This window comes from Geotrypetes seraphini, chromosome 11 (genome assembly GCF_902459505.1).
Source record: "Geotrypetes seraphini chromosome 11, aGeoSer1.1, whole genome shotgun sequence".
Lineage (NCBI taxonomy): Eukaryota > Metazoa > Chordata > Amphibia > Gymnophiona > Dermophiidae > Geotrypetes > Geotrypetes seraphini.
Window position 1 is genome coordinate 55,008,823 of NC_047094.1, and position 27,405 is coordinate 55,036,227.

At 42.6% G+C, this 27,405-nt stretch overlaps 1 protein-coding gene across 1 annotated transcript in view; it reads right to left on the reverse strand.

The window, feature by feature from the left end:
- The window catches only part of RAB40C (RAB40C, member RAS oncogene family), a 93,438-nt gene extending 71,962 nt beyond the window's left edge, over window positions 1–21,476 (reverse strand). Inside the window, exon 1 of the mRNA XM_033914051.1 lies at window positions 20,827–21,476. Coding sequence (XP_033769942.1) covers window positions 20,827–20,980 — 154 coding nt within the window. The 5' untranslated portion in view covers window positions 20,981–21,476. The remainder of the gene's footprint in view (window positions 1–20,826) is intronic.
- Window positions 21,477–27,405: the final 5,929 nt, after the last annotated feature.

Below are 27,405 nucleotides of genomic sequence, written 5' to 3' on the forward strand. Positions count from 1 at the left end.
TGCTGAAGATGCCAACCAAGTTAATCACCTGTAGTGGTGTGTGGTGACATTTATAGCAGAGGATTCAGTAGATGTGCTAAGCCAAGGGTGTTCAACTTTGGCCTTCACTAAATTGGGTTTTCAGGATTTCCATAATGAATATGCACAAGATCTATCTGCATACAACGGAGGCACTGCATGAAAATAGATCTCATGCATATTTATTGGAGAAATCCTGGAAAATACCAAACCTCAAATGGATCTCAGAAAACAGTAAATTTACTTCCATTGAAAGCAATGAAAGTAAAACCTCGATGTCTCGATCCATCCTCCTTTTTCTGGAGCCATTTGGTACCCCTACAAAACATGTATCCTAAAAATCACCTCTGGTGGTGACACAATTATTTTAACATGAATAGGAGCATTAGGGGAAAAAAGCAGTGAAGGAAGTCATCATGGTATTGTCAATGGCTTACGGTTTATTGACTCGATATACCACCTTTAGTTTAAAGGTCAGGGTTATTTAAAATAAAAGGTTTCTTTTTAACCACAAGAAAACTACATAATGTTATATGAAGTCCAACCCCCTCTTTTACGAAACTGCGATAGCAGTTTCTAGCACAGGGAGCCGTGCTGAATGGCCTGCGCTGCTCCCAATGCTCATAGGAACTCAATGAGCATTGGAACAGCGTGGGCCATTCAGCGCGCGGCTCCCCGCACTAGAAACTGCTATCGCAGTTTCATAAAAGGAGGCCCAAGTTTAACAAAAAGTGTTTTTAAGGGATATTCAGAACAAACATTTATTTAAAAAAATAAAATTAAATAAGATACTTGGGTGGGCTGATAAACAGCCTTGAGATCAGCAGCAACAAAGAAAAGAGAAATCCAGAAGCTTCAAAGGCATGAACCAATGGCACAGTCTGCATATAAGCATGTTCTGCCATTAAAGGATTCATTCCCAGAAGAAGACTCATCTAAATGCTTTTTATCTTGTTTTAATTTGATTGGTTATCTTGTTTTAATTTGATTGGTTAGGCTGGCTCAGCCCATCCAATCAGATTAAAACAAAACCAAAATGCCCAATGACCCTAGGTGCACCTGTGCTCCATGCTAAGGAGGAGGAGCTGTTACACGATGTACATCCCATCCCAGGAACATAAAGGATCACGGGTCTTCTTATCCACTTGTGGACCAGCACCTGGGAAGAGGGAAATGACTGGTGGGTCTGGGGTTCTGTATGGTAGGTACTTGTCAGCGTAGAAAGACTAGGAGAGTGGTGGCAGGACCCAGATATCCCTTATCCTTCTGGACAGGGACATCTTGGTCAGGGTGAGTGTTGACGAAAGACAGTTCAGAAGAGAGTCTGGACTGATTTACATATTTATTTGCATATATACTTATTACAGAAATAAAAGGGCTCTGAAGTCATTAGCAGACCCCAAGGAAAAATCCAGAAAAAGGGGTGAGAGGAAGTCCCCTTCTCCTTGTTATTGGACTGGGTGGGCATCCTCTCACCCTGAGGAAGAAAGGAGACCCTATTCAAGACTCTCCAGAGGAAAAGAGCATATTGCAGAGTCCTGGGAAATCAGGACTCAAGGGTGACCCTCAGGAGGGGAGGGATGCGGGTGTAAGGCTAACTTCTGGTAAGCCCTCAAGAGCGAGTGACCGGTGGCGGGAAGGTCTGCAGAGATCTGTGCACCGGCAGGGCCAGAGTAACCAGTGGCGGGAAAGTCCACGAAGACCTGTGCAACGGCAGGGCCAGAGTGGCCAGTAGCGGGAAATTCCAGGGTGACCAGACCACTTGGATGGACCGAAGGATTTGGACAGAAGCCTAGCCTATACTTTCTGGTAGATGGCGAGAAACAAAGGGAGCCAACCAGACCAAAAGTGCCTGAAGGAACTAGGATGACCATGGCCAACCACAGGAGCCCAAACCCTGTGCTGACCTAGGATTGATCAGCCTTAAGTCAACAAGGGATTCTGTGTCTTTACAGAATCACTTGCTGAATCCCTTGACAGCCCGATGCTCAGGACATTGTAAGGGGGAACTGCTGGAAGCCTGCAGCCCAGTCCAGATGGAGGGAAGGAATCACTAAATTTAAATGGCAAGAACCACTGACAGTCTTAGGCATCTTCCCTGGGTATCTCAGGATACAGAGGGAGCAGCCTAAGGCCCTGACTGACTCAGACAACTGTCATTTTGGAGTGGTGGGCCTGCGAGCAGGAGGGACTGGGCATCGATCCTGCTGTCATCGTAATTTAGAGGTATGGAAGAGGTTCAGGAGGGGGGCAAGGAGCATCCGATGAAAGGAGAGCATCTCTTCTGCCAATTTTTGGTTTAGTGGAAAAGGGGAGGGGTTAGTTCAACATCAGGAGGGAGTGAGCATTCCTCCTGCTGATTTTTATTGCAGTGCGGGGGGAGGGGGGTTCATAGCAGCAGGAAGAAGCAGACATCCCTCCTGACTATTTTGATTCCAGGAGGGGCCTTGACTTTTTATTTTATGGCCCATATAGAAAAAAATGAAACAGGCAGACCTGTCATTTTGTGGGGGTCAGCATTACTGATCCGATTCTGGCATGCAATATTAGGCCATCGACTGGATGGCTGGTTTTAATATTAATGACCTCATTTTAATAGCAATGAGGTTGTTTGCATGCCAGAATCAGAGAATGTACAACCGATTGCAAAATCACACTGTGAGCCGTTTTGAAAATCGGGTCAGCAAATTCTGTCTGTCGCTAAACCCGTCAAACTCTAATATACAAAAGGTACAGGTGAAATCTTCATTTCAATGACTCAACAAAAAATGCATACTTTGGACCAGGATCCATCACAAAGGCACACCAGAAAGCACAGAAAGATGGACAAAGGAAATCAAGAATGCTGAAAATAACTGTTTTGAAAGTACAATTATTTGTTGCTTTTTTTTTTTTTTTAATAATTCTTTATTCGTTTTCAAATTGAACAGCAAGTGCACAGAAGAATATATTATACAAATTATTACACAATAGCACATTAATATCTACCACATAAAATCTAGTGATGCAATAACCCCCCTACCACCCATCCTTTATCACATTTTAATAGGAATTTGTTGCTTATTTTGATTAAGTACTGACCAATATCAAATTTAAATCACACTCATTGGTCAATATTTACAAATATTAATCTGTTTTGAAATTGAGTGTCTACCTTGAAAGGGGAGCATTATATTCTAGGATTTCAAATCTCTTCATTAAAATTTCAAAACAATTTCCCTACCTGCACATACAATTTTACTTTTATAAAAACCTTAACCTTGAAGCAATTCATTAGAATATCCTTTTTAGTTCCCAGATTTATTTTCTGCAGAGCCCATTGACTACAGTGAATGAAATCAAGATGCATGATTGCACATTCATTAGGGAAAGCATGTGAATCTGCCTTAAAAGGTCCTTGTAATACAACTACTTTGCAAAAATTCTCTGTTTGACACATTCTTAGCAAAGTGAGAATCCAACTGAATCATGTTATTCAGATAAGATTCTGTGTTTGTTGACCCAATAAGAAAAGGATGATACCAGACAATTTAAACTACCAGCAAACAGAAGTCCTTTTGGAACTGAACTGAAAAGTTTTGAAAGATGAGTGCTTAAGTCATCTTGTCTTAACCTTTAAAATTTCCAAAGGAAAATAATGGCAAACTATAAGGACTTTTGTAGTCAAGTCCCCACAGAGAATGACTAAGAATTTCCACTGGCGTGCAGCAGCGATAGCAACACAGCTCAAAACACAGACCAGGATGAAAGTACTGTCAATGATGCAAAGTTATCACTGGGAGATGAACAAAGTTAACAGATCACTGGGAGATGGCCAAAGTTAACAGATCTCTGACGACTCCCTATACAACAGATGAATGCTACGTTTCCTTACATGGTTATGCATCGGTTCCATTTAGGCTGCGCATTTGTATGAACAGAAGTCCAATTTTCAAGCCTCAAATACCAAAGATCTCGAAGACGACCAAAGAAAGAGTTGCTTGGATACAGAAACTAACAGGAGAAATCTGAGATACCTCAGGAGACGCAATGTAAACTGCCAGTCAACACACGGTTCACTCACTGAACATTGTACTCCAGGCTGATTTGATACCTAGAAGTTTTTATATAAGAACAAGACCTAACAATAGAATAAGATGAGCAGCATAAATGGAACATTGAAACCAAAACCAATCCTAAGGCTTTGCATTTTGGCAAACATTCTGCACAAATATATTTGCAGGGACATGAAAATAGCAAGGGAGACTACACATTCCTTGGCAATAACATATCAATAAAGGCTTCAAAAAAATATGTCTGTTGGGCGATTAAGTCTTGGTCCTTATTCTGCAAATGTGCTACCACCTAGAATCTCATCCAGATCGAGAAGAATGCTAGTAAGCAGACAAAATATCACATCTCCTTGCTCATACTCAAGGCTTCAGATTGCCTCTTGTTCACTTTCCGGTGAGGATCTTTTTTACATAACACCTCCTTTGGCTAAACAAACAGCTGCTGGAAATCTGGAGTCATCGGGTAAAGCTTGGCCATAGCCTTAGCCATCTGCAAGGATCCCTCTGGAGAATCCCAGTGGTCTGTGACCAGCTTTATGATGTCCAAATGTGAGGGAAAGCACATGGTCAGTGCAACAGAGTTGCTCAAAACAGAGATAAGGTAGCTGGAAGAACTTCCAGCTTCATTCTCTCAGCTAGGCAGAAATAATGTCCAAAAGCACATAGGCTTTGAAAAGCTGATGCACCGTGGGTCCAGGGCCACTGCCATTTCTTGACTGCCACTCTCATGCAAAGAGCCAGACTGCCAGAAAAATTAATTCTGGGACAACAATGGCATGGAATTGGACTTTCCATCCTCCTAGTCTGTTAGACAGAACCTCTTGTTCCAAGCCTGTATCTTTGTCTGGCCAGGGCGCATGCTGAGGGAAGCTCTCCTGCACCACTGCTTCTGGTGTACTGCAAGCAGATATTGAGGACCTTCGACAGTTCAAATAGGCGTTCCACATGAGGTTTACAAAATCCAGTTCAAATAGGCGTTCCACATGAGGTTTATAAAATCCAGGGGGAAGCCTAGCACTGGGAGCTTGAGGAACCCGGGAGGGATCCCCTGCCTGCCCTTCTGGGAACCACAGTTCCCATGCAACTGCGCTTGGCCAATGCACCTTCAGAGGACTCTATAAAGAAAGTGTTCCCCTGGGAACATGCCTCCTGTGGATCCCCAGCCCTGGAGGACTCAGAGGCTGAGTCCAAGGCTCCCTGCCCCTTCCCCATCCCCCCTGGGCCCACCGCACATGGGACATGGACGCTCTTCGGCCAGCCAGCCAGCACAAACCTGGCATAATATAGGGGTAGAAAGGCCTGAGGGTTTTGAGGCAGATGGAGGTTTTAGAAAAAAATATTGTTCCTTAAAGGACAAAAAATGCAGGGAAAGGTTATTTAGAGGAGAGGGACCTAGGCTCTGGGTACAAAAACCTTCAAATTTGACTTTTGAAGACCCCCCCCCCCACACACACACACACACACTCCAAACTATGCAGCTGACCCACTATTAATCCCAGCCAAGCCCAATCTGCATTCAAGCTCCTAAATAAATCAGGGATGTGAGCAGCTATGCGGGGAACGGCCTGGGCCTTGAACTTCAAAAATTTAAAGGCAGGCTGGCTAACTAACTAACTAGGTATCCCCAAGGGCTGATCCTGCTAGCAGCAGACTTCCACAACACAAGTCTGCATCTTCTCCCAGGCAGAGGTCCCAACAACAATCGAACACTTGGAAAAAATAACCAAAAATAATAAAACACTTCTGAGCAGCTCCCTGGGAAGGAGATGGAGTTGAAATAATGATAAGTTTTCTGCAAGCAATTTGCGGGTTTAAATGCAAAACCCTACGGTTCAGGACTAGTAGACATATTGTACTAGAACAGCAGTTAGCATAACTGGGTTTAAGAAAGGATTGAACAAGTTCCTGTAGGAAAGATCAATAGTCGACTATTGGAGACAGACATGGGGAAAGCCACTGCTGTCCCTGGGATCAATAGCATGTAATGTTGCTATTATTTGGGTTTCTGCCAGGTACTTGTGATATGATCTGAATTGGCCACTGTTGATAACAGAAAACTGGGCAAGATGTGGTCTGACCCATATGGCAATCTTATGTTCCTCTATTGAAGCTAGCTAAAGGAAGAACTGTCAAAAGACAGGAGTTTGAAAATGTCTCCACTGGATCAGAAAATTTCATTTCAGAGCCTCAGGAAACCTAAATCAACTCAGATCCATCTGTGCTGTCACTGTGTGTGTGGTTGTAAGAACATACATTACAGATATACAATTATGCTTTGTGTAAGATCTTCACTACCCCTGCCTTCTCACACGTTCCCACCCATACTTTACTATCTGGTACAAACTGCCTCATTTTCTCTCGCATTCTGACAACTTATTCTCACACACACACTCAGTGTCTATGGCTGGTTCACACAGGTGCTGTTTGCCCTCAGGGAGTGCCAGTTTGCTTCAGTCTGTATTATTTGTTCTCTGCATACTTTTGGGTTCACTTTATGCCAAGAGTATCTCCTGCGCATTATTTCAACTTTAGTTGTGCTACAACAGTGTTTCTTAACAAGCGGTCTGCGTACCCCTAGGGGTACACGAGCCATTTGTGGGTATGAGCTATGGCATGACCCCCTCCGCCAAAGAGTCTTCTCGTCCACGCGTTCGGGGAGGTCCCGTTGGCTCCACCCACTCTAACACATTTGCATCAGAGGAGCGGTACCAACTGGGCTTCACAAGCGATAGACTCTAAGGCTCTGAATCAGTTAACCTAGCACCAGTACCAAGCCTTGTATAGACTCTGGACTCCCTGGCAGAAGATGGAAGGCTCTTTATCTCTGGAGTTAGCTTGGTGTTGCCCGGACTGTGTTTGCTTTAGTCACCCCAGCTGACCCAGAAGGCGGAAGCCCTCCGTTTTCTACCACCCTCCCGCTGCCTGTCGGGGAGTCTGGAGTCTATACAAGGCCCAGCACTGGCACTAGCTTAACTGATGCAGAGCCTTCGAGTCTATCGCTCGTGAGACCCTGTTGGTATCAACCCTCTGTGATGCAAACGTGTCAAAGAGGGTGAAGCCGACGGGGTTTTCCCGAACACATGGACGTGAAGGCTTCTTGTTGAAGTTAGCACCGGTGCCAGGCCGTGTGTGGAATTCTGATTCCGGGTCAGGCAGTGGTAGGGCGGTAGAAGGAGAAAGGTTAGAGGAGGAGAAACGCTTGACTTACTGGGGGGGGGAAGAGAGGAAGCGATGTGGAGAAATGGAAAGAGATGGTAAGGCTGGATGGTTGGCTGGATGGGTGTGGAGAAATGTTGGACATGGATGGAGGAGAAGGGGAGAAGGGATATGCTTCTTATGGTATGGAGAGGAAGGGATGAAAGAAGAGGAAATGCACATGGATGGAGGAGAGGGAAGGGGAACTGAAGATATACATATGGATGAAGAGGAAAATAAGAGAGAGGAAGAATGTGCACATGGATAAAGTAGAATGGAAGGAAACAGAGGAGATGCACATGGATGGAAGGAGAAACGATGCATGTAGATGGAGGATAGGAGGGGCATGAACTTGGGACACAGAAGGGAGGGAATAGAAAGGGAGAATTGTTGGGCATGAGTGAGTGAGAGGGAAAGAAATGGTGCACAGGGGGAAAGGAAGAAAGGAAAATTGTTGGGCATAGAGAACAGTGAGGTAGAGATGCATGGGGAAGAGGATTAGAGAGAAAAATGTTGGATATGGTCATAGAGAGGGAACAGTAGGACAGATTGAAAGGGATGCAAGGGAAGGAATGTTGAACATAGTGGTGGAGGATGGAGGGAGAGATGTGGCATGTGCTGGAGAGGGATGATAGGTGAAATGTTAGGCATGGGGCTGGTGGGCAGTGGTGAAAGATGCTGTACATGATATTGGGGATGAGAAAGAGAGAGAAAATGTTGGATGTGGCAGTAGAGGTGGTGGGAGAGATGCACCATGGATCTCTCACTCTCTCTTTCCCTAATCCCTTTGTAGCAAGGGAGGGAATGAGAGAAAGAAAGATGGACAGTGAAAGAGAGAGGGAGACATGTTGCCAATGGGCGTGAGGAGAGAGGAAGAAAAGTTGGACTCTTGAACGGACAGAGAGAAATGTTGGATGGGGAAGGGAATGAAATCCTGAGGAGAGGAAGCATGCAGGAGGCAGAAAGAAAGGTTGGATGCACAGTCAGAAGAAAGCACAACCAGAGACTAATAAAATCACCGGACAACAAAGGTAGGAAAAATTATTTTATTTTCAATTTAGTGATCGAAATGCATCAGTTTTGAGAATTTATATCTGCTGTCTATATTTTGCACTATATTTGCCTATTTTTTTTAGCTGTTCTTGAGGTGACATTACATATTTTAAAGTCATCTACCCTCCAAATATAAATGATAATTTAACATTTTCTCTGTGTACAATGTGCTTTGTGTTTTTTAATTTTGTGGTTACCATTATATATTGTTAATAAGATTATACTGTATGCATATGAAAAATGAAAGGAAGAAATTGCATTACAATTAGTAATATTATTATGAGGTGGGGTCAGGGGCAGAGCTTGGGCAGGGTACTCAGTTGATATTTGTTAGACTTAGGGGGCACTTGGCTTGAAGAAGTTGAGAAACACTGTGCTACATTAATTAGGCACTATATTTTAATTTAATGTTCACTGTTGGTATTTTCTGAAGGCATATATATTATGGGTATAGTGTAAACAATTTCACTTAAGGGCATGATAGTTCTCATACATGCATGGTTTTACTGCCCAGACTTATGGTAAAATATCAAAATTAGTTTCTTCCCTTTCCTAAACTAAAACTAAACTAAACCTTAAGTTTGTATACCGCATCATATCCATAAAGATAGAGTTTGGCACGGTTTACAGGTAATTCAATAAATGAGGGAAGGACATAATAAGAAATTAGAGGTTATGAAGAGGATAGCTAGCTTTACATTTTAAATAGATAGCTTTACGTTTTGGAGAAAAGCCAGGTTTTCAGATGCTTTCAGAATAATTGAAATGAGCCTAGGTTCCGCAGCGGGGCAAGGAGGTTATTCAAAAGCTCAGTGAATTTGAAGAAAAGGGATTTCCCTAATTCACCTGCTTACATGACGCCTTTTAATGAGGGGAAAGATAGTTTAAGTATGTGGGCGGATCTGGTAGTGTCAGGTCTCGAAGAATTCCAGGGAGGAAGAATGCCATGTAGATCTTGAAAATTAGGCAGGTACATTTAAAGTGAATCCTAGAAATCACTGGAAGCCAGTGAAGTTTGACAGAAGCAGGGAAACATGATCGAATTTGCTCTGCAAATTTCCTTAGGCCAATCTTGGATGGTATTGGTACATCATCAGATGAACCTATTTTTATTTATTTTATTATTTATAACCCAGCTAGAACTATTAATCAGGAAACAGACAGTTTTGAATGTGATTCATAGAGTGGCGAGCATAAAAATGCTAGATAATTGCACACAATGGTTTCTCCTGTCAACTACATTCAATGAAATAAGTGAGACAGGTGCACGTTCAAAACAAAAAAAAACATTCCTGCATATTATTTTATGGCTGCTTTGATGAACTCCATTTAGGTCAGCTACTAGCTGTACTAGCAATAAATAAATAAAAATGAAATTCCTAAATGAACAGAAGCTGACTTCCTTTACTTTGTTCAGATTTAAGCATGACATTTACACAACTTGTAATGCATGATTCCCATTTATTTTTTAAAAATCTGCTTGTGCAAAAGTTTGGACATCCTCCCAGCTGATTCTTAACTTAAAAAAAAAAAAAAAATAGTAGTCATTAGGGCCCTTTTACAAAGATGTGCTTGTGACAGCCACTGCGGTAACTGCCCCAAATTTAAAGGGCTTCAGGGCTTTTGCTGCACAGCTTTGTAAAAGGTAGGGTTAGTGACTCATTAGGCACTCAATTAGATGAAGACAGTTCCATTAGTGTGCAGCCATTATATTTATTAAAATATTTGATATCCCACAAATGTTAAAAAAAAGTCTAAGCGGCTTGCAATAAAATAAAATTATATATAAGAGAAAGGAACACCAATTAAAATAGGAAAGAAAAGAACCAGTCATTCAAAGTGGTACAGTCATAAACACTCTGTGTGCTGGGTCCCAACAACATCGAGATATATATGATACATGAGAAACACAGCAACTCAAATCAAAGGAGAATTAATTGCTAATTGGAAAAAATATGCCTTTAACCGAGGTTTAAATTTCAAAAAGCCAATTCTGAACGGAGATGAGTAGGCTATTCTACAGCAAAGGGGACAGAAAAATGAGGCTGTAGAACGAGTGGTTCGTAGTGCACAATCTTGGAAAAGGAAGGACCAATCTATGGGAGTCCAATGTGCGCAAGGATAGTGATGGTATGTAAGGGATCGTAATAGAGGCCAAATACGATGGAACATTTAAGTGTAAGGCCCTAAATAAGGCAAAAAATATTTAAAGTGGCATCTGTACTGAACAGGTAGCCAGTATAATCTGATGAAGAGTGGAGTAACATGATCTTACATTTGGCCTTACACAGGAATCTAGCAACTGAATTTTGCAGTGTTTGCAGACAACAAAGCAAAGAAGCAGAGATTCCACAGTAGACAGAGTTACAGTAATCAATACAGGAAATAACAGAAGAAAAATTCAGGAAAGAACTTATAGAACAAATACACTGAAGCCAGAAAAAAAGGTTCCCAAGTAAGTACTTACCAACACCTGTTTTGTAAGCATCAAGAGCATATGTGGTAATCCTGTGCTAACCAGTTAGCATGTGATAATAAAGTTACACTGATTAGTGCAGAAACACCCATTGCAAAAAAAAATAAAAAATTAGCGTGGTTAGCTTGTGCCAAATTGGCACTTACCACAGACACCCAAGAACAATCCCACAGTATGCCATTTTAAGCTGAGGTAGTACCCTTGCCAAAGCTTAATAAAAAGGGCCCCTTCGATTATAAGCACTCTGAGGACAGAGTAAATCTAAATCTAAAATATTGTATCCTTCATACCACATAAGATTTGCAAACATGTGGAAAAGCCTGGAAATTGGAGTTATCTATATTTTCAGGAGAATATAGGTTGATAGTGGGTTTTGGATTTGTTACTGCCAATGAAACAAAGCATCAGAACAAAAGTAGTCCTGGTTTGTAAATGTATAACACCATGGTTACAACATCTAATATAATAAAATGCTAGGCTGCGCATGCGCACTAAAAAAAACGTGTTCCCTGATCCGTCCCGAAAACACGAGTGCGCATGCGCACATTTTACGTCATCACCTACTCTCCACCTCGCGCCACCTATCACTGTCATCACCTGCTCTCCACCGATCACTGTTCCTCCTGCACCATGCCACGCCAGGCATGTCCGCAGCCGGCCTCGAGCTCCTAGGGGCCGGCGGCGCTGTGCTGAGGTCCCGCCTCCCGCTTCCGCACTACACGGCGCCACCAGACCCGGCCCTACACTGAGATCCGTGATCGGGTTGCCATGGAAACCCCGCCGCAGCCTCGCAGCTAGGTAGGGGGACAACAATAGCGCTTATGTTCAAGCCGCCGCCATGACTCCCCTCTCGAACCGCACCAGGATCGAGAGAGGAGCTGCGGCGGGGGCTTGAGCATAAGCGCCATTGTTGTCCCCCTACCTAGCCGCGAGGCTGCGGCGGCCTTCCTCACCCGGCTCACATTGAATCCAAGTAAACAACCGGGGCTGCCTAAAGAAACAAAGTTTCATGGTGCTTGGCCCGCAAAACAATTCCTGCCGTTGCCGAAATTTGGCCCACCGTTCCTTCCCTTCCTCCATCAGGTACAGTTCACCTCCGCCTATGTTAAAAGGAGCTGCTTTGAAATTGGAGCCCTGCCGCCACCATAACACATTCCCTCTGCCGCGGTCCCATATGTCAGAGAAGGGGCGGGACCAAGGCAGAGGGGAACGTGCTACAGCAGTGGCAGGCCTCCGATTTCGACGCGGCTCCTTTTAACATTGGTGGATTCACTGCACCTGATGGAGGGAGGGAAGGAAAGGTGGTTGGGCGCTTTTGAGCCCCTCTTTAGCCTTAGACCCTCTCCTAACTGCTCCCTCCTGTCTCAGACCACTGGAGCACCTGATGGAGGGAGGGAAGGAAAGGTGGTTGTGTGCTGTTGAGCCCCTCTTTGCCCTCAGACCCTCTCCTAACTGCTCCCTCCTGTCTCAGACCACTGGGGGGAGGTGCCTGTATTCAGCTGCAGGGATGGAGGGAGGGAAGAAGAAAGAAGGGGCCCTGGCAAGCGAGTTATCAAAAGCCAACCATAGCCTGGGACCCCTACATGATATGAATAATGACCAGACAACAAAAGGTAAGAAAAATAATTTTATTTTCTGTTTTGTGATTACAATATGTCAGATTTGAAATGTGTCTTGAGGGAGGCTTCCGCCGCGGCTTTGGACAGAGGGGTACCATTTTCGTGGGAGCCGGCCTTCGGAGAGGCTTGGGACGCCGGGACGGATGCGGGAGGGGCTGCCGCTGCAAAGGGCTTTGGTGGGGGAGCCAGCCAGACCACAAGTGTGGGGACGTTGTAAGCGCGGATTGGTCAAGGAGCCGCCGCTGCTGAAGCTTTGAAATTGCTCTCCCACCGTCACTCCCTCCCGCTCCGGCTCTGCCTCTGCCCCTGTCCAGGTTCAAAAGCAGGAGACATCTAGCACCCGTTAATCTAACGGGCTTAAACACTAGTAACTATATAAGAAGCTGTATGAGGTTTGTGGAAGTAATGATACAATCACATAAGTTATGGGTGGGTGCTGAAAACTTCTCAGCCCAGTTTCCTAAATTCTGTGTGTTAGTTTGCCATTGTAGCTGAAGAGTATTACAGTTAAACCTTGGATATTGAGTAACATGGTAAAAACATTTTCTTAAATTTTAACTCGATAAATGAGCCTTGTCTTGCAGCACGAGCATATATATGTACGTCACGTCAAATATGCATAATATATGCGCATCGCATCACTGATCGCGTCTGAACGTACTACATGCACCCCCAGTTCAAGTGCGAAAAACATACGCACATCTCACACTGAGCACGGCTGAACATAATAAAAGCATCACGTCCAATTCACCGCATTGACTGTTCGAAACAAATGAAATCTTGCAATACAAGTATGTACAGTACTCTATTTTCTATTAAAGTTTTTGGGATGTGGAATGAATGGTCAGAGTTCCTATTATTTCCTATAGTGAAATTCGCTTTGATATACAAGCGCTTTGGATTACGAGCATGCTTCTGGAACGAATTATGCTCGCAAACCAAGGTACCACTGTATTTTATTTTGCAAAGTGCCAATTTGCAGAATTGTAATGCTATGTTTTGACATTGTTTCAGATCACTGATTGAACCATGTCAGCAAAAAGTATGGAATTTTCAAATGCGGAATGCCAAGCTGTCATGCAGATTCCTCCAGAAGAAAACTCCAAAGGAAATCCATGAATGATGCAAACATTGAGTGACAAATGCCCATCATACTCCACAGTGAAAGAAGTTGGTGCAAACTTTCAGCGTGGAGATTTTGAGACCGAAGATGCAACAAGATCTAGCAGGCCTCAAATGGTCTCAACTCTTGAAATTATTGACCATGCCCATTACCTGCTTTTGGCAGGTACATGAATATCAGCTAAAACAACTGCTGAGATACTACACATATCCAGGGAACGTGTTGGGTGTATAATCCATAAGCAGCTGGGTGTGAAGAAGCTGTCAGCCAAGTGGGAGCCAAAATGTTTAAATGCTGATGAGAAATTGATTTTACAGCATTTTCAGTGAGCTGGCGTCTACATTTTGGAACTAGTTACTGCTAATGAAACATGGTTACAGCACTATGATCCCGAGACAAAACAGTCCACACAATGGCGGCACTCAGGATTGCCAAGGAAATTCAAAATCCAAAAATCAGCAGGAAAGGTCAGGAAGGTTGTTGTAATGACTATCTTCTAAGCAGCCAGTTAATGCAGAATACTGCTGTAACTTGCTGTGCTGATTAAAGGAAGCACTGAAAGAGAAAAAGGAGAGGGAAGCTACAGGAAGGAGTTCTCTTTTTGTAAGACGATGTACTTGCTCACAAGGCTGGTAAAACAATGAATGTTTTGACGAGGTTGGGGGTTGAAGTGCATAGACCAGCAATGGCGAACCTATGGCACGCGTGCCAACTGTTGCACGCGAAGGCCTTGCAGCTGGCACGCGCAGGGCCGCCATCAGGGCAGTACTACCAGGGGGTACACAGGAGAGAGAGCTGAACGGGGACGATGGGGGACCCGCGGGGTTAAATATAACTCGACTGCCCTGCCGCTCACACAGCCGATCGGAAATCTTCCCCGACGTCAGCGCTGACGTCGGAGGGAGGGCTTAAGCAAAGCCCGCCCTCCGACGTCAGCGCTGAAGTCGGGGAAGATTTCCGATCGGCTATTTGTGCGCGGCGGGACAGGCAGGAAATAGAAGACAAGCCTACGCGGCTCGAGCTACATTTTGCTGAGAAAGTTGCTAAGATGGGCTGGGAGACAAACGGGGAACACAAAAGGGGGAGGGAGTGCGTTTTGGACACAAGGCATGAACTTGGGAGTAAAGGAAGGGAGAGAAAGAGATGCTGAGGTGGGGGAGGGAATGGGTTTTTGCACACAAAAGGCATGGACTTGGGAGAGAGGAAGGGAGGGAAAGAGATGCTGAGGTGGGGGAGGGAATGGGTTTTTGCACACAGAAGGCATGGACTTGGGAGAGAGGAAGGGAGGGAAAGAGATGCTGAGGTGGGGGAGGGAATGGGTTTTTGCACACAGAAGGCATGGACTTGGGAGAGAGGAATGGAGGGAAAGAGATGCTGAGGTGGGGGAGGGAATGGGTTTTTGGACACAAGGCATGAACTTGGGAGAGAGGAAGGGAGGGAAAGAGATGCTGAGATGCGGGAGGGAATGGGTTTTTGGACACAAGGCATGGACTTGGGAGAGAGGAAGGGAGGGAAATAGATGCTGAGGTGGGGGAGGGAATGTGTTTTTGGACACAGAAGGCATGGACTTGGGAGAGAGGAAGGGAGGGGAAGAGATGCTGAGGTGGGGGAGGGAATGTGTTTTTGGATACAGAAGGCAAGGACTTGGGAGAGAGGAAGGGAGGGAAAGAGATGGTTGTGTACACGGGGAATAGAAGAAAGGAGAATTTTTGGTCATAGGGAGGGAGTGAGGTACAGACAGTGGCATACCAAGGTGGGGGTGGGGGCGGTTTGCCCCGGTTTTACGCCCCCAAGGGGGTGCACAGCTGGCCACCCTCCAGTGTTCTCCCTAGGCTGGCAAACTGCGTCTCTTTAACCACTTGAGTGCCATCGCCGCCATTGGGAACAGGCCGGTGCCAAGTTCTCCCTGCTTTTCCCTGTGGGGCCGACCAACTCTCGCCACCCGCGTCAATTCTGATGTCGGAGAGGACATTCTGGGCCAGCCAATCGCTGCCTGGCTGGCCCAGAATGTCCTCCGATGTTGAGAGTTGGTCGGCCCCGTGGGGAAGAGAAGCAGGGTGAACTCGGCGCCAGCCTGTTCCCGATAGCGGCAGTGGCAGCCTATTCCCCAGTGGCGGTGGCAGCATTTTCCCAATGGTGGTGGCATAGGGGAGGGCAAGGAGAAAGAAAGAAAGGGGGGGAGCCAAAAAAAAAAAAAAAAGAAAGAGGGCTGGGTGAAACAAAGAAAAATGGGGCACGGAGAGAGAGAAAGACAGACATACAGAATGAAAGGGGGTATGGAGAGAGAGAAAAAGAAAGAAGGGGGCAGGGTGAAACAAAGAAAAAGTTTGGGGAGGGAATGAGGTCTGGAGGAGAGAAAGCATACACGAGGCTGAAAAAAGGGAAGAAATATTGGATGCACAGTCAGAAGAATAAAGTGCAACCAGAGACTGATGAAATTACCAAAGGTAGGAAAATGATTTTATTTTCAATTTAGTGATCAAAATGTGTCCGTTTTGAGAATTTATATATGCTGTCTATATTTTGCACTATGGCCCCCTTTTACTAAACTGCAATAGCGTTTTTTAGCGCAGGGAGCCTATGAGCTTCAAGAGCAGCGTGGGGCATTCAGCGCAGGTCCCTGCGCTAAAAACACTATCGCGGTTTAGTAAAAAGGGAGGGGGAATATTTGTCTATTTTTGTATAGTTGTTACTGAGGTGACATTGCATAAAGTCATCTGCCTTGACTTCTTTGAAAACCCGCGGAATATAAATGATAATTAACATTTTCTCTGCGTATAGCGTGCTTTGTGTTTTTAAAATTTTATTGTTGGTAGATCATTTTGACTTGGCCACAAAGGTAAGGGGGAGGGAGGGGAGCTGCTGAAAGAGTCTACCTTGACGTGGTTGCAGGCTTACAAATCTTTTGGTCAAAGAGTGCGGCGACAGAGAAAAGTATGTGTGTATTCGGCCCATGAATGAAATCATTAAAACATTATAAATTGCCAATAAATTGAAATGAAAACCAAAGGATTGTGAATCAAATTGATTCTCTGACAATACAAAGATTCCAACCTTTAAAAATGATGTTACATAGTTCAGGCAACTTTATAAAGAGTTTTTAGATACTAAAATCTTGTTATTAAGGTTTAATTGACGTGCTGGCACTTTGAGGAAATTCTTTGGTTTTGTGCGGCAGTTTGGACACTCGGGCTCAAAAAGGTTAGCCATCACTGGCATAGACCATCCACCCTAATCACCAGATCTTGCTCCATCCGACTATTTCTATTTCCAAATGTTGAAGAGTTTGAAAGGGCAATAAATTTGAGTGATTTGGCGCGACTGAAGCAGCAGAGCAGTATTTCAGTGACCAGAGTATTTTTTTGTAAGGGCTAGAGAAACTTCAGACATGCTGTGCCAAGTGTGTTGAACTTAGGGCTGAATATGTGGAATAACTTGTATGTTTCATGGCTCCACATCATTCCCTTCTTGGTTGAACTGAGAACTTTTCAGCGCCCCCTCATACTGAGGTTACCATCTCCAATTTGCCAGCTACAAAACATGATAAATATCAATGCCCTCATCCATAGGAGGACCCAAAACTGGTCCCGTTTGTTCACAGGTGATTAAACTAGGTTAGGAGAAACAAAATAGAAGACGGAAATCAACCTGTATGTTGCAGATGATCAGAGAGGCTCGTCTTACAAAAATCTGAAAACAGAGATTTTAGCTTTATTGTATTCCTAAAATAAAACTGAAGGAAAAAAAAAACAGTTCAAAACTGCAAATTGCATTTTGAAGCAACTCAGAATATTTTGCTACATATCTCAGAGGAGTTCTAAACAGGATGGTTGAGAACCTCTGCGATAACTGCAAATCGTTTCCATTCATTGTTTGGTGCTTGGAGAAACTACTGCAGCTCTTTGTTGTATAAAGGGCTCTTGTCCTCTGCAGTCTGAGTAAGAGATGTCACATAAAAACAGTGTGCAAGCTAAAATTTCAACACAAGTGCCAATTTTTCTTAACTATGGGAGAGCATATACTAATTTAACTAAAATCTGAAAGCCAACAGAGACCAGAAATGGATTTTAGGGTCTATGCTTTGTATTCTTTACTGTAAGCTTCTCATGTACATGTTTGTTCATAGCATGTAAAGTAACAGTAGTTTCAGTCAGTCCTGACTAATCTTTAAATGAGACATGCCATTTGTACATGTACTTAAGTTCCCATCATTACACTAGAATAGCAGTGACTCAAATCATTGATGCTCCATGAATGTGACAACCATAGTATATAAAACGGTAAAAAAAACCACCTAACTAAAAACATGTTGGTTTTCTTTTAAAGAAATCCCTACCAGGGGTTCAAAGAAAAGCAGACTAATAATGCAAGTTAATAGGAATAAAGACAGACAATGTTAAGAATCAGATGCAATTTTGATGTATTACCCTATACTGTTTATACATGTTGATAATTCTGTAATATGTATAACTCTATGTAACAGTATTATATCGCTTGTATCGCTTTGTGAGGATTCAGTGGGAAACAAGACTGAACAAAACAAGTGTTTATGTTTATTTAAGATTTGATATACCGCTCCTGCATTTTACTGACCTAAGCGGTTTACAATGCATGAAACAAAGGGCTCCTTTTACTAAGCCGCGTTAAGGCTTTAACGCGCGGAATAGCGCGTCCTACACTGCCACGCACGCTAGACCTTAATGCCAGCATTGAGCTGGCGTTAGTTCTAGAAGCGTAGCGCGCAGTCTAGTGCACAGTAATTTCCTGTGTACGCTAAATACATTAGCGCACCTTAGTAAAAGGAGCCCTAAAATGAAATTAGGTACTTGAAAAAAAAAACTACCCTATCTGTCCTGAAGGCTCACAATCTAACTAAAGTAGTACCTGAAAAACTAAAATTAAGTAATAACATAATACATTTCCAAGATCAAAAATCAAAGAAATTGAAAAGAGAAATAATGAAAGATGATAAAAAAAATTAAAAATATAATAAAACAAATTTAAGAGACAGAAAATTCTCTGAAGTGGCCTGATAGCAAAGTCATATATTTTTTTTTTAAATAATTTTTATTGTTAGTGTAATCAACACCATATCAGGAAAATAACAGCCATGCTGTGCAGGTCTTAATACAACTCCCAGCACAGCACACTTCACAGATCCGTCACTGGCAGAGCTTGAGAGCATCAAAGAAATTAACTAAAACATATCCACTAAAACTGTTATATGAAATAAATAAATCCAAATCAACATGAATCAGTACAAATTAATACAGACTGCGGTCCCCGTTTCATTATTCAATTTGGTAGAGCCATTTGAAAAAAATGTGCTTTTAGATGTCTCTTAAAATTTTGAAGATTCTTCCTTCCTTAACTCTACTGGTAAATTGTTCCACAATATTGGAACTAAGTAGAAAAATGCACCATTTATGGTTGAGACAAGGTGAGTCTTTGAAATATGGCGAAACAGCTACTCTATTGTCAATTAAAGATCTCAACGAGAGACTAGGTGTGTAAAATAACACTAGATTAGAGAAATATAATGGTTGTAACTCAAATAATACCCTATGTGCCAGCATTAGGATTTTAAATTTAATTCTAAATTTCATTGGTAACCGATGGAATTTCAAATATAATGGAATTACATGATCATAGATGTGTGCACAACCTAACAGCCGAATTGCCACAATCGCATTGGATTTGGAGTATGCGAGTAAATCAAAGAACTTAAAAAATAAAAATTTTGCAGTTTCTTTTCTTAAATACCGATGACCAATGTTTCAAATATTTTTTCCACTGACCTCTTGTTTTAATCGTTCCCATAAAAGCCTCCAAATTTCTTATTTATCTGTCTTGAATAGACTTGTCAGACTCTGCTTAACAGATTTTACCTTTATGTCTTCATACACTATTTTAGTTAGTTATATTTTAATTTGGTATTCAATGCTTTGGTTGTTAAGATACTACCAGTAATTGAGCAATATATACTCCTTTAAATTCGCAAGTTGAATAACACGTGAGGAGTAATGGCTGCCCTAGGATGGGAGTCAAAGTCTGGGCTATCAATGGAAAGAATTCAACATTTCATGGCAGATATTATCTGGAGTCTTCTTATTTCTTTTTTATTTATGCCTTTATAGAGGGCATTACAATAGTCAATGCATGAAATCACGAGAGAATGAATCAAGAGGTTCAAAGAAGCAGCATCTAATAGTTTGGATATTCCAAATATTATAAAAGAAGTTGGAACAGCAGAAACTATGATAAAATGTTAGACAAGTTCTGTATTACAGAAAGATGAAGGTATCAAGACAACATAAGGATAAAGACAAAGGATGATATCTGAATATACAGTATATTATATAAACAATTCACAAGAGTGGTGCAAAGGGAGAACAAAGGAATGAGGGTGATATGATAGCACTAAAGGGCTTAACATTCATTGCTAGCACAGGGGGCTTCTTCACCAGACATAATCCTGCTCTCTCTCACTGTCAGACTTCTCAGCACTCTCCCAAAACATCAACCTCCCCCCCCCCCCCCCCCGGCTTGGTAACCTAGGCTCCCTTCTTTGGTTGCATGTGAATGAACAATGTTGCTGGAATCCTCATAGCAAAGCCATAAAAACGTTCTTATAATTATATGAACACCTACTGAAACTGCTATTCTTCCTGGACGTAGCCGACTCTATTGCTATGAAGAAAAGGCATGGGCTAAACATCAAAATAAAAAAATAAAAACCACACCAAGCATATCAAGCCCAATAAATTCAAAAAACGATTCTGCCCTATAGGCATATCTGCATCCCTTTCCTTTGTTCTCCAATTCCCTCACCCTGTCCCCCCACCATCTCCCTATAGCACCAACTATTTCTGCCCCAGGCAGAGTTTTGGTTAAGGCGTAGTTAATATTGAACAACTGCGTCAATCTAAACCTCTGTATCTGAGCTAGAAAAGGGTTGGTTTGTTTTTTTGTTTGTTATAGAAAGAGAGCCCTGAAAGCATGTTAACAGCTTGCAAGCACCATACGTTTTAGAACGCCACCAAGAAGAAATTGTGTGTGGGCGGGTGGGTGTGTATTTTTGTATGCTTTGTTGGCTAATACATTAAAACCAATCTCGGACGGGAGCAAATACTGGGATTTAGGAAAAGAAACACCAGAGAACAGAAAGAAAAATAGTTTATGCTGTATCTGAACCCCCCCGTGAGACGAATCACGTATTCCCTAAAAATAACCTTAACCTTACCAGCCTTTAGGATTGCCACTTTCCCCTTCCCACTTAAGTTTTCTTACCATTACTGTAAGCATAGGGCGACTCCGATGCGCCGTCCTGAAGGCTCTCCAGGATCTCGCCTTTCCCAACATCGCTGTCTCCAACTAGCAAGAACTTGAGCAGATAATCGTAGCTCTTGACAGGGCTTCCCTGGGTGCCCATTCTCCCTCTCATTAGCGAAGGGATGTAATCCACATACTAGACCCAAAGCCAGACCAGAGCCAAGACCCAAAGCCCGGCTCCCAAAGATGCACAGCGTCTAAAGAGTTTACGTTTATCATAAGCGTCGGGTTGAACCACTCAGGCCCCAGCCCGACCAACTTTTCCGTCGCTTTACTTTGCGTTGTCCCGAACAGCATAAAGCAGAGACCCACGACGCGCGGATACCTGAACTGACGCTTTTCTCGCGAGACTACGACTGCGAGATCAACCCCCCCTAATACAAAGCGTTGTCACATTGCGCTCTTTTTCTAAATTATATGAGCAAGTTGTTTGGGTTTTTTTGGGGGGGTGTTCACCAGACTGCTACTGACAACGAGTCACGGCTTTCCTCCTTTATCTCTCTGCTTTTACGTTCAGCTCCCATAACTATCGGGGAAAAAAAGAATATGAGACGAATACACTAGTCCGCCGCACAAGCGCACTAAGAGGGAAACGTCACAGCCTGTAAACCAACTGCGACTTCCGGTTCCGCGTAATTATTACTGCGCATGTTTTTGGAGGGTTTTTTGCAGCCTTCTTGTGATCAAAAAAAAAAAAAAAAAAGGGACGATTAAGGGGGTGGGACTGGCTCTCCGAGGCCCCACCTCGAAAGCAAACTTTTGCATAATCGTTGTGCGACAGAGACCGCGCAGTGTTTGCTTTTCTTATTAGGCTTGAATAACTCTTTTTACAGGTCTTGCTGCAGGGATGGCAAGTGTCACTTATTAGGAGTGTATCTATTGGGGTCCTCCCGCGTTCTTCCAGAGAGAGTGTGTTATTTCTTACATAAAGTTACCATATTTTGTGCCACAAAACCCCAGACACATGCCCCTCCCCCCAAGACTCCTCTCTTCTATGAGTTCCGGCTGCGTCGGAGGGCCTGGAGCATGTGCATATATGTGTGGCATTATCCACACATGCTTAGCAGCCCTCCAGATGTGTCTGGAGCTCTTCAGAGCTTTACAAAACCCGGACAAACTGCTGGGTTTTGGAAAGTTCATCTGGATGGTCCTCCGGGGAGACCATGTGACTGATCCCAAGATGGACATTTAATTGAGCTCCTCACCAACCTCCTACAATTCAGCTTGTAATTGACTGCAACAGTTGCAAATAGGATATTTAACCACATTATGTAAAGCTCTCAGTTCTCACAAGAAGCGGCGTGGGACCAGGCAGGCAGCGTTGTGCACCACATCCTGGGAAGGAGGGCGCTAGAAGTAAAAAATAAATAAGGTACACACAGGGAGGGGGGGGGGCAGAGGAGGAGGAAGAGGGCCAAGGCCTGCCTGCTGCCTTAAAAATAGGGAGGGAAAGGCTGGGGCTTTCCTGGTGCCTGCCTGGGGGAGGGGAGAGGGAGGCCGGCCTGCCTACCTTCCTTGTCCCCTGTCCATAACTGCCTGCTTGCCCTGTCCACCCTGTCTCTACCTTCCTGCCTGCCAGCTACTAGGCCTACTTGCTCTGTCTCTACCTGCCAGCCACTAGGCTTTCCTGCCCTGTCCCTACCTACCACTAGTCCACCAGAGGGGGAACAGGGTACAGAGCCTGGCAGGGAGGGGGGGGGACAGGGTGCAGAACTTGGCAAGGAGTGTGGGGTTGGGTGCAGAGCCTAGCAGTGAGAATTTGGTTCAGAATGTTTTCCTCCTCTAAATCTAGGGTGCATCTTATGGTCAGGTGCTTTTAATGGAGCAAAAAATACAGTATTTATCAATGATCTAGAACTGGGAATAAATAGTGAGATAATTAAATTTGCTGATGACACAAAGTTATTCAAAGTTATTAAATCGCAAGACCTTGTGAGACTAGAAGATTGAGTGTCAAAATGTCAGATGACATTTAATGTGAACAAGTGCAAAGTGATGCATGTGGAAAAGAGGAACCCGAACTATAGCTAAGTGATTAGTACAAAACTACCGTCCAATATCTTTGTTAAACCTTGATTACAAAATATTTACAAAAGTTCTGGTTTCATGCAAAAGTCATATCTCCACTTATTCATGCAGATCAAGTTGGGTTTTTGAGGAGCAGATTTGGCTGGGACAATACAAGATTGTTCCGTCATTTGATCCACAGAAGCTTTATTAGCAGTTGCCATCCATGCAGAAAAAGCTTTTGATTGGGAAGAGTGGAACCATTTGTTTCATACCCTTCACAATTTTGTTTTTCCTGAATCATATATAAAATTAATCAAACTACTATATACATTTCCCTCAGCAAGAATAGCTGCCAATTATGAATTTTCATATCCCTTTACTTTATTATAGATGTACTCGTCAGGAATATCCCATGTCCCCTTTATTGTTTAATTTAGCTCGAGAACCTTTTTTTAAAAATGTATTTATTAGGAAATGCAGCAAAGACAATATACATGGTGTAGATGTCTGGTACTGTAACATACACATCCAGAGTACATAGTGACATCAGCAAAATCATTAACAATGCTTTTCTTAATACTCAATATCCAAGCTGCATCCCTTATTTACAAACCTTATATCCTTTCTCTTCCTCATACACACCTCCATAAAAAACAACAATCTCAATTTTACCCAAGAAATTCCTATTCCAATACCCACCACATACACTTCCCATGCATGCCCACGCATACCTCTTATGCCAGACAAGCAAAGTGTAGTCCTTGAATAAAGAAAGAAAGAAATGGCCAATCCAACTTCAAACTTGAGTGATGGTGCTCCTCAGAATTAAAATTAGGAAATCTTCACAGATTCTAGGAATGCAAGTCAAATATATAGAATTCAAATTATCTGCTTATACCGAAATGTATCCAACCCACAAAGTTCTCTGATAAAACTTATTGAAATAATCTGTTTTTCCCAAATTTCAGGTTACAAGGTGAACTGGGATAAAACTGAATTAATGCCACTTAATTACTGTCTCCTGTTCAATATACCTGACTGTCCTTTTACATGGGTTAAGAATATTAAATGCCTTGGTTTATATTTTGATAATGACCTAACTTCTTTAAATCTCAACAAGTCAAAAGTTATGGAAAAAGTAAAAAAAACAAACAAACTATGAATTCTTGGTCGCCTCTGCATTTGTCATGGTGGGGAAGATTAGACTCTTTAAAGATGCCATCTTGAGATGAGTCAGCCCTATTACTGGTGTTTTGTAAAAGCGTGGAGAAGATTGGACATTAATGGATCCCCTGAAGTAGCCAGTTTGGCAAAACGGAAAGACTTTTCTTTCGGGAGAAGAAGTCAGATTTTGGATGAGAAGATTTTGATTGAGAACATTTGTAGATAAGTGATTCCTTTCTCTATCTGACATTAGTACTTCTGGTTCCATGCTGTCAGACCCTGTTTAAAGTCTGAATTGGAGTTGTTGCCTTCCTTATATTTTAGATAGATTGGGCTCTCATTCACCTTTTTGATATTTGAAGATCAACGTAACACTAAGAACATAAGTCTTGTTGCACACGAATGAAAATATTGCACATGAATGATTGAAAGTGAAATATAATTGTACGGAGTTTTTTCACAAACCTGTGATGATGCAAGCGGCTTAGGGTACTTGTGTAGTCCCGGTAGCTTGCAATTGAGGTTTGTTTTTCTCCGTTTTTTTCTGTATTTATGATTTGTTTCACATAAGATTGTGTTATGTCCATTTATTTTTTCTATGTGGTATGAATGAATGAAGCCCTTCTACTAAATTTAATTTACAATACATTTTGAATCATATTATTATTGCAGTATGGTTAACACATACAAACCCCATTTCTGTGCAAAGATGGCTGGAAACTGAACAATCAATCTTGTATCCTATACCTTTAATTAAAGCACCAGGTATGTCTTTACCAATATCATTACTTTCTAATCCTATCTTAAAAGACGCTTACAAAACACTTACCCCCCTCCCCCCCCCTTTTACAAAAGCATAACATGGTTTTTATCATCGGTCGTGGTGATAACAGCTCTGACGCTCATAGGAATTCTATGAGCAGAGCTGTTACCATCATGGCCAGTGCTAAAAACCGCGCTATGCTTTTGGGAAAAAAATGGGGTATTAAATGATTTAGATAACAAATTAATAACTCCCTGGCCTAAATCACTTTACTACCCTATCTGGTAGAACCCAAGTATACTAATAGATTCTAAAAAATGATTTATTGGAATATTTAGCAATCTAATATATGGGACTTAAATGATCTCCTTATAACTAATAAAACATTTAACAGCACTACAACACAAATGGGAGGAAGATTTGCAATACAATTTCTAATAGTGACTGGGAGAAATTTTGGAATGTAACCTTTGCATCATCAAGATCAGTAGCTATTACAAAAACAATGTTTTGTATCACTCATAAATCATGTTGGACACCAAGTAAGTCACACAGTATTAATCTATCAGTTTCTTATCCTGTTGGTCTTGTAAAACTGTTTTAGGCACAGTAAAGCATATCTTGTTTGAATGTAAATTTGTTCAATCATATTGGAAAGAAATTTGGAATACTATTTGTTCAGTTTTTAATTTGACAACTGAATTAACATACAGACATATTATTTTGCAATCTATACGTTTCCAACATATCCTAAACCAGCAACAATGCCTATTGTTAGATTCTTTGCTAGCCATTGCTTTAAAAATCATCTTAAACTCTTGAAAAGAGCTATCCAAAATTCTTCACATGCAATGGTGGAATTTGGTTTGCTTAACATATCGATACAAAACGTATTTATTAAAAAAATCCTTATTACATTCCAAAAACACTGACAATTGGTCTATTTTATCTATCTTTATTGATATAGATGACATATCTGCCTCCACATTTTCTTAGGTTTTGCTTTTTTCTTCATAATTATTATGATAACAAAACTTGTTATATCAGATATTGATTTTGGAAAAAACTTATTTTCTCAATAAAAATACAAAGACTAGAAAAAAAAGGAGTGCGTCACACTCAAAATTTGATCATATCACACCACTATTGAGGGAATTACACTGGCTCTGGAGTAGAAATTAAACTGTGCTGCCTGACACATAAATTCTTATACTGAGACACTCCAGAAAGCTTCTCCAGATTCACATAACTATTAAGGAGATCCACAAATCACCAAATCTCAGAAAAGATGATCATATGCTTCCCAACTCTAAAAGGAGTAAAATACAAATAATCACTCTACAAATAATTCAACTATCAAACCTCAGAAATCTGGAACTCACTTCTCATAAAGACTCGGACAACCTCAAACTACATCCAATTCTAGAAAAAAACTGAAAACATGGTTCTTCCAAGAAACTATATATAAGAACTTAAACTATAAATTATATATATATATATATGGTTGTTATGCCCTTCTTTATGATGCCCAGCATCCTGTTGGCTTTTTTCGAGGCTGCTGCGCACTGTGCAGATGGCTTCAGTGATACATCCACCAGCACACCCAAGTCTCTCTCAAGTCTGCTGTCTCCCAACAATACCCCCCTCAACTACAAATTGGGGGGGGGGTATTGTTGGGAGACAGCAGACTTGAGAGAGACTTGGGTGTGCTGGTGGATGCATCACTGAAGCCATCTGCACAGTGCGCAGCAGCCTCGAAAAAAGCCAACAGGATGCTGGGCATCATAAAGAAGGGCATAACAACCAGAACACGGGAAGTCATCATGCCATTGTATCGAGCGATGGTGCGTCCACATCTGGAATACTGCGTTCAGTATTGGTCGCCGCACCTCAAGAAGGACATGGCGGTACTTGAGAGAGTACAAAGGAGAGCAACGAAAATGGTAAAAGGGCTGGAACACTGCCCATACGCCGAGAGGTTGGATAGGCTGGGGCTCTTCTCTCTGGAGAAGAGGAGGCTCAGGGGAGATATGATAGAGACCTTCAAGATCATGAGAGGCATAGAGAGGGTGGATAGGGACAGATTCTTCAGACTGAAAGGGACAGCGAATACGAGGGGGCATTTGGAGAAACTGAAGGGAGATAGGTTCAAAACAAATGCAAGGAAGTTTTTTTTCACCCAAAGGGTCGTGGACACTTGGAATGCGCTACCGGAGGAAGTGATCAGGCAGAGTACGGTACAGGGATTCAAACAGGGATTGGACGGATTCCTGAGGGATAAAGGGATCGCGGGATACTGAGGGAGGAGCTGGGATGTAACACAAGTATAAAAAGCTAACCAAGTAATGAGTATAGAAACCAAACCAGGTAGTGCATGTGCAAGACCGGAAGGTTAGGACTTCGATAGGAAGACAGGACTTAAATGAGAAACCAAGGTGGCAAGGGAGCCTCTTCTGGTGATACAGACAGGTCGTGACCAGTCTGGGCCGCCGCGGGAGCGGACTGCCGGGCAGGATGGACCTATGGTCTGACCCGGCGGAGGCACTGCTTATGTTCTTATATAACAGTTGCTGCAAATCAACCTGCAACCTGCAGAAACC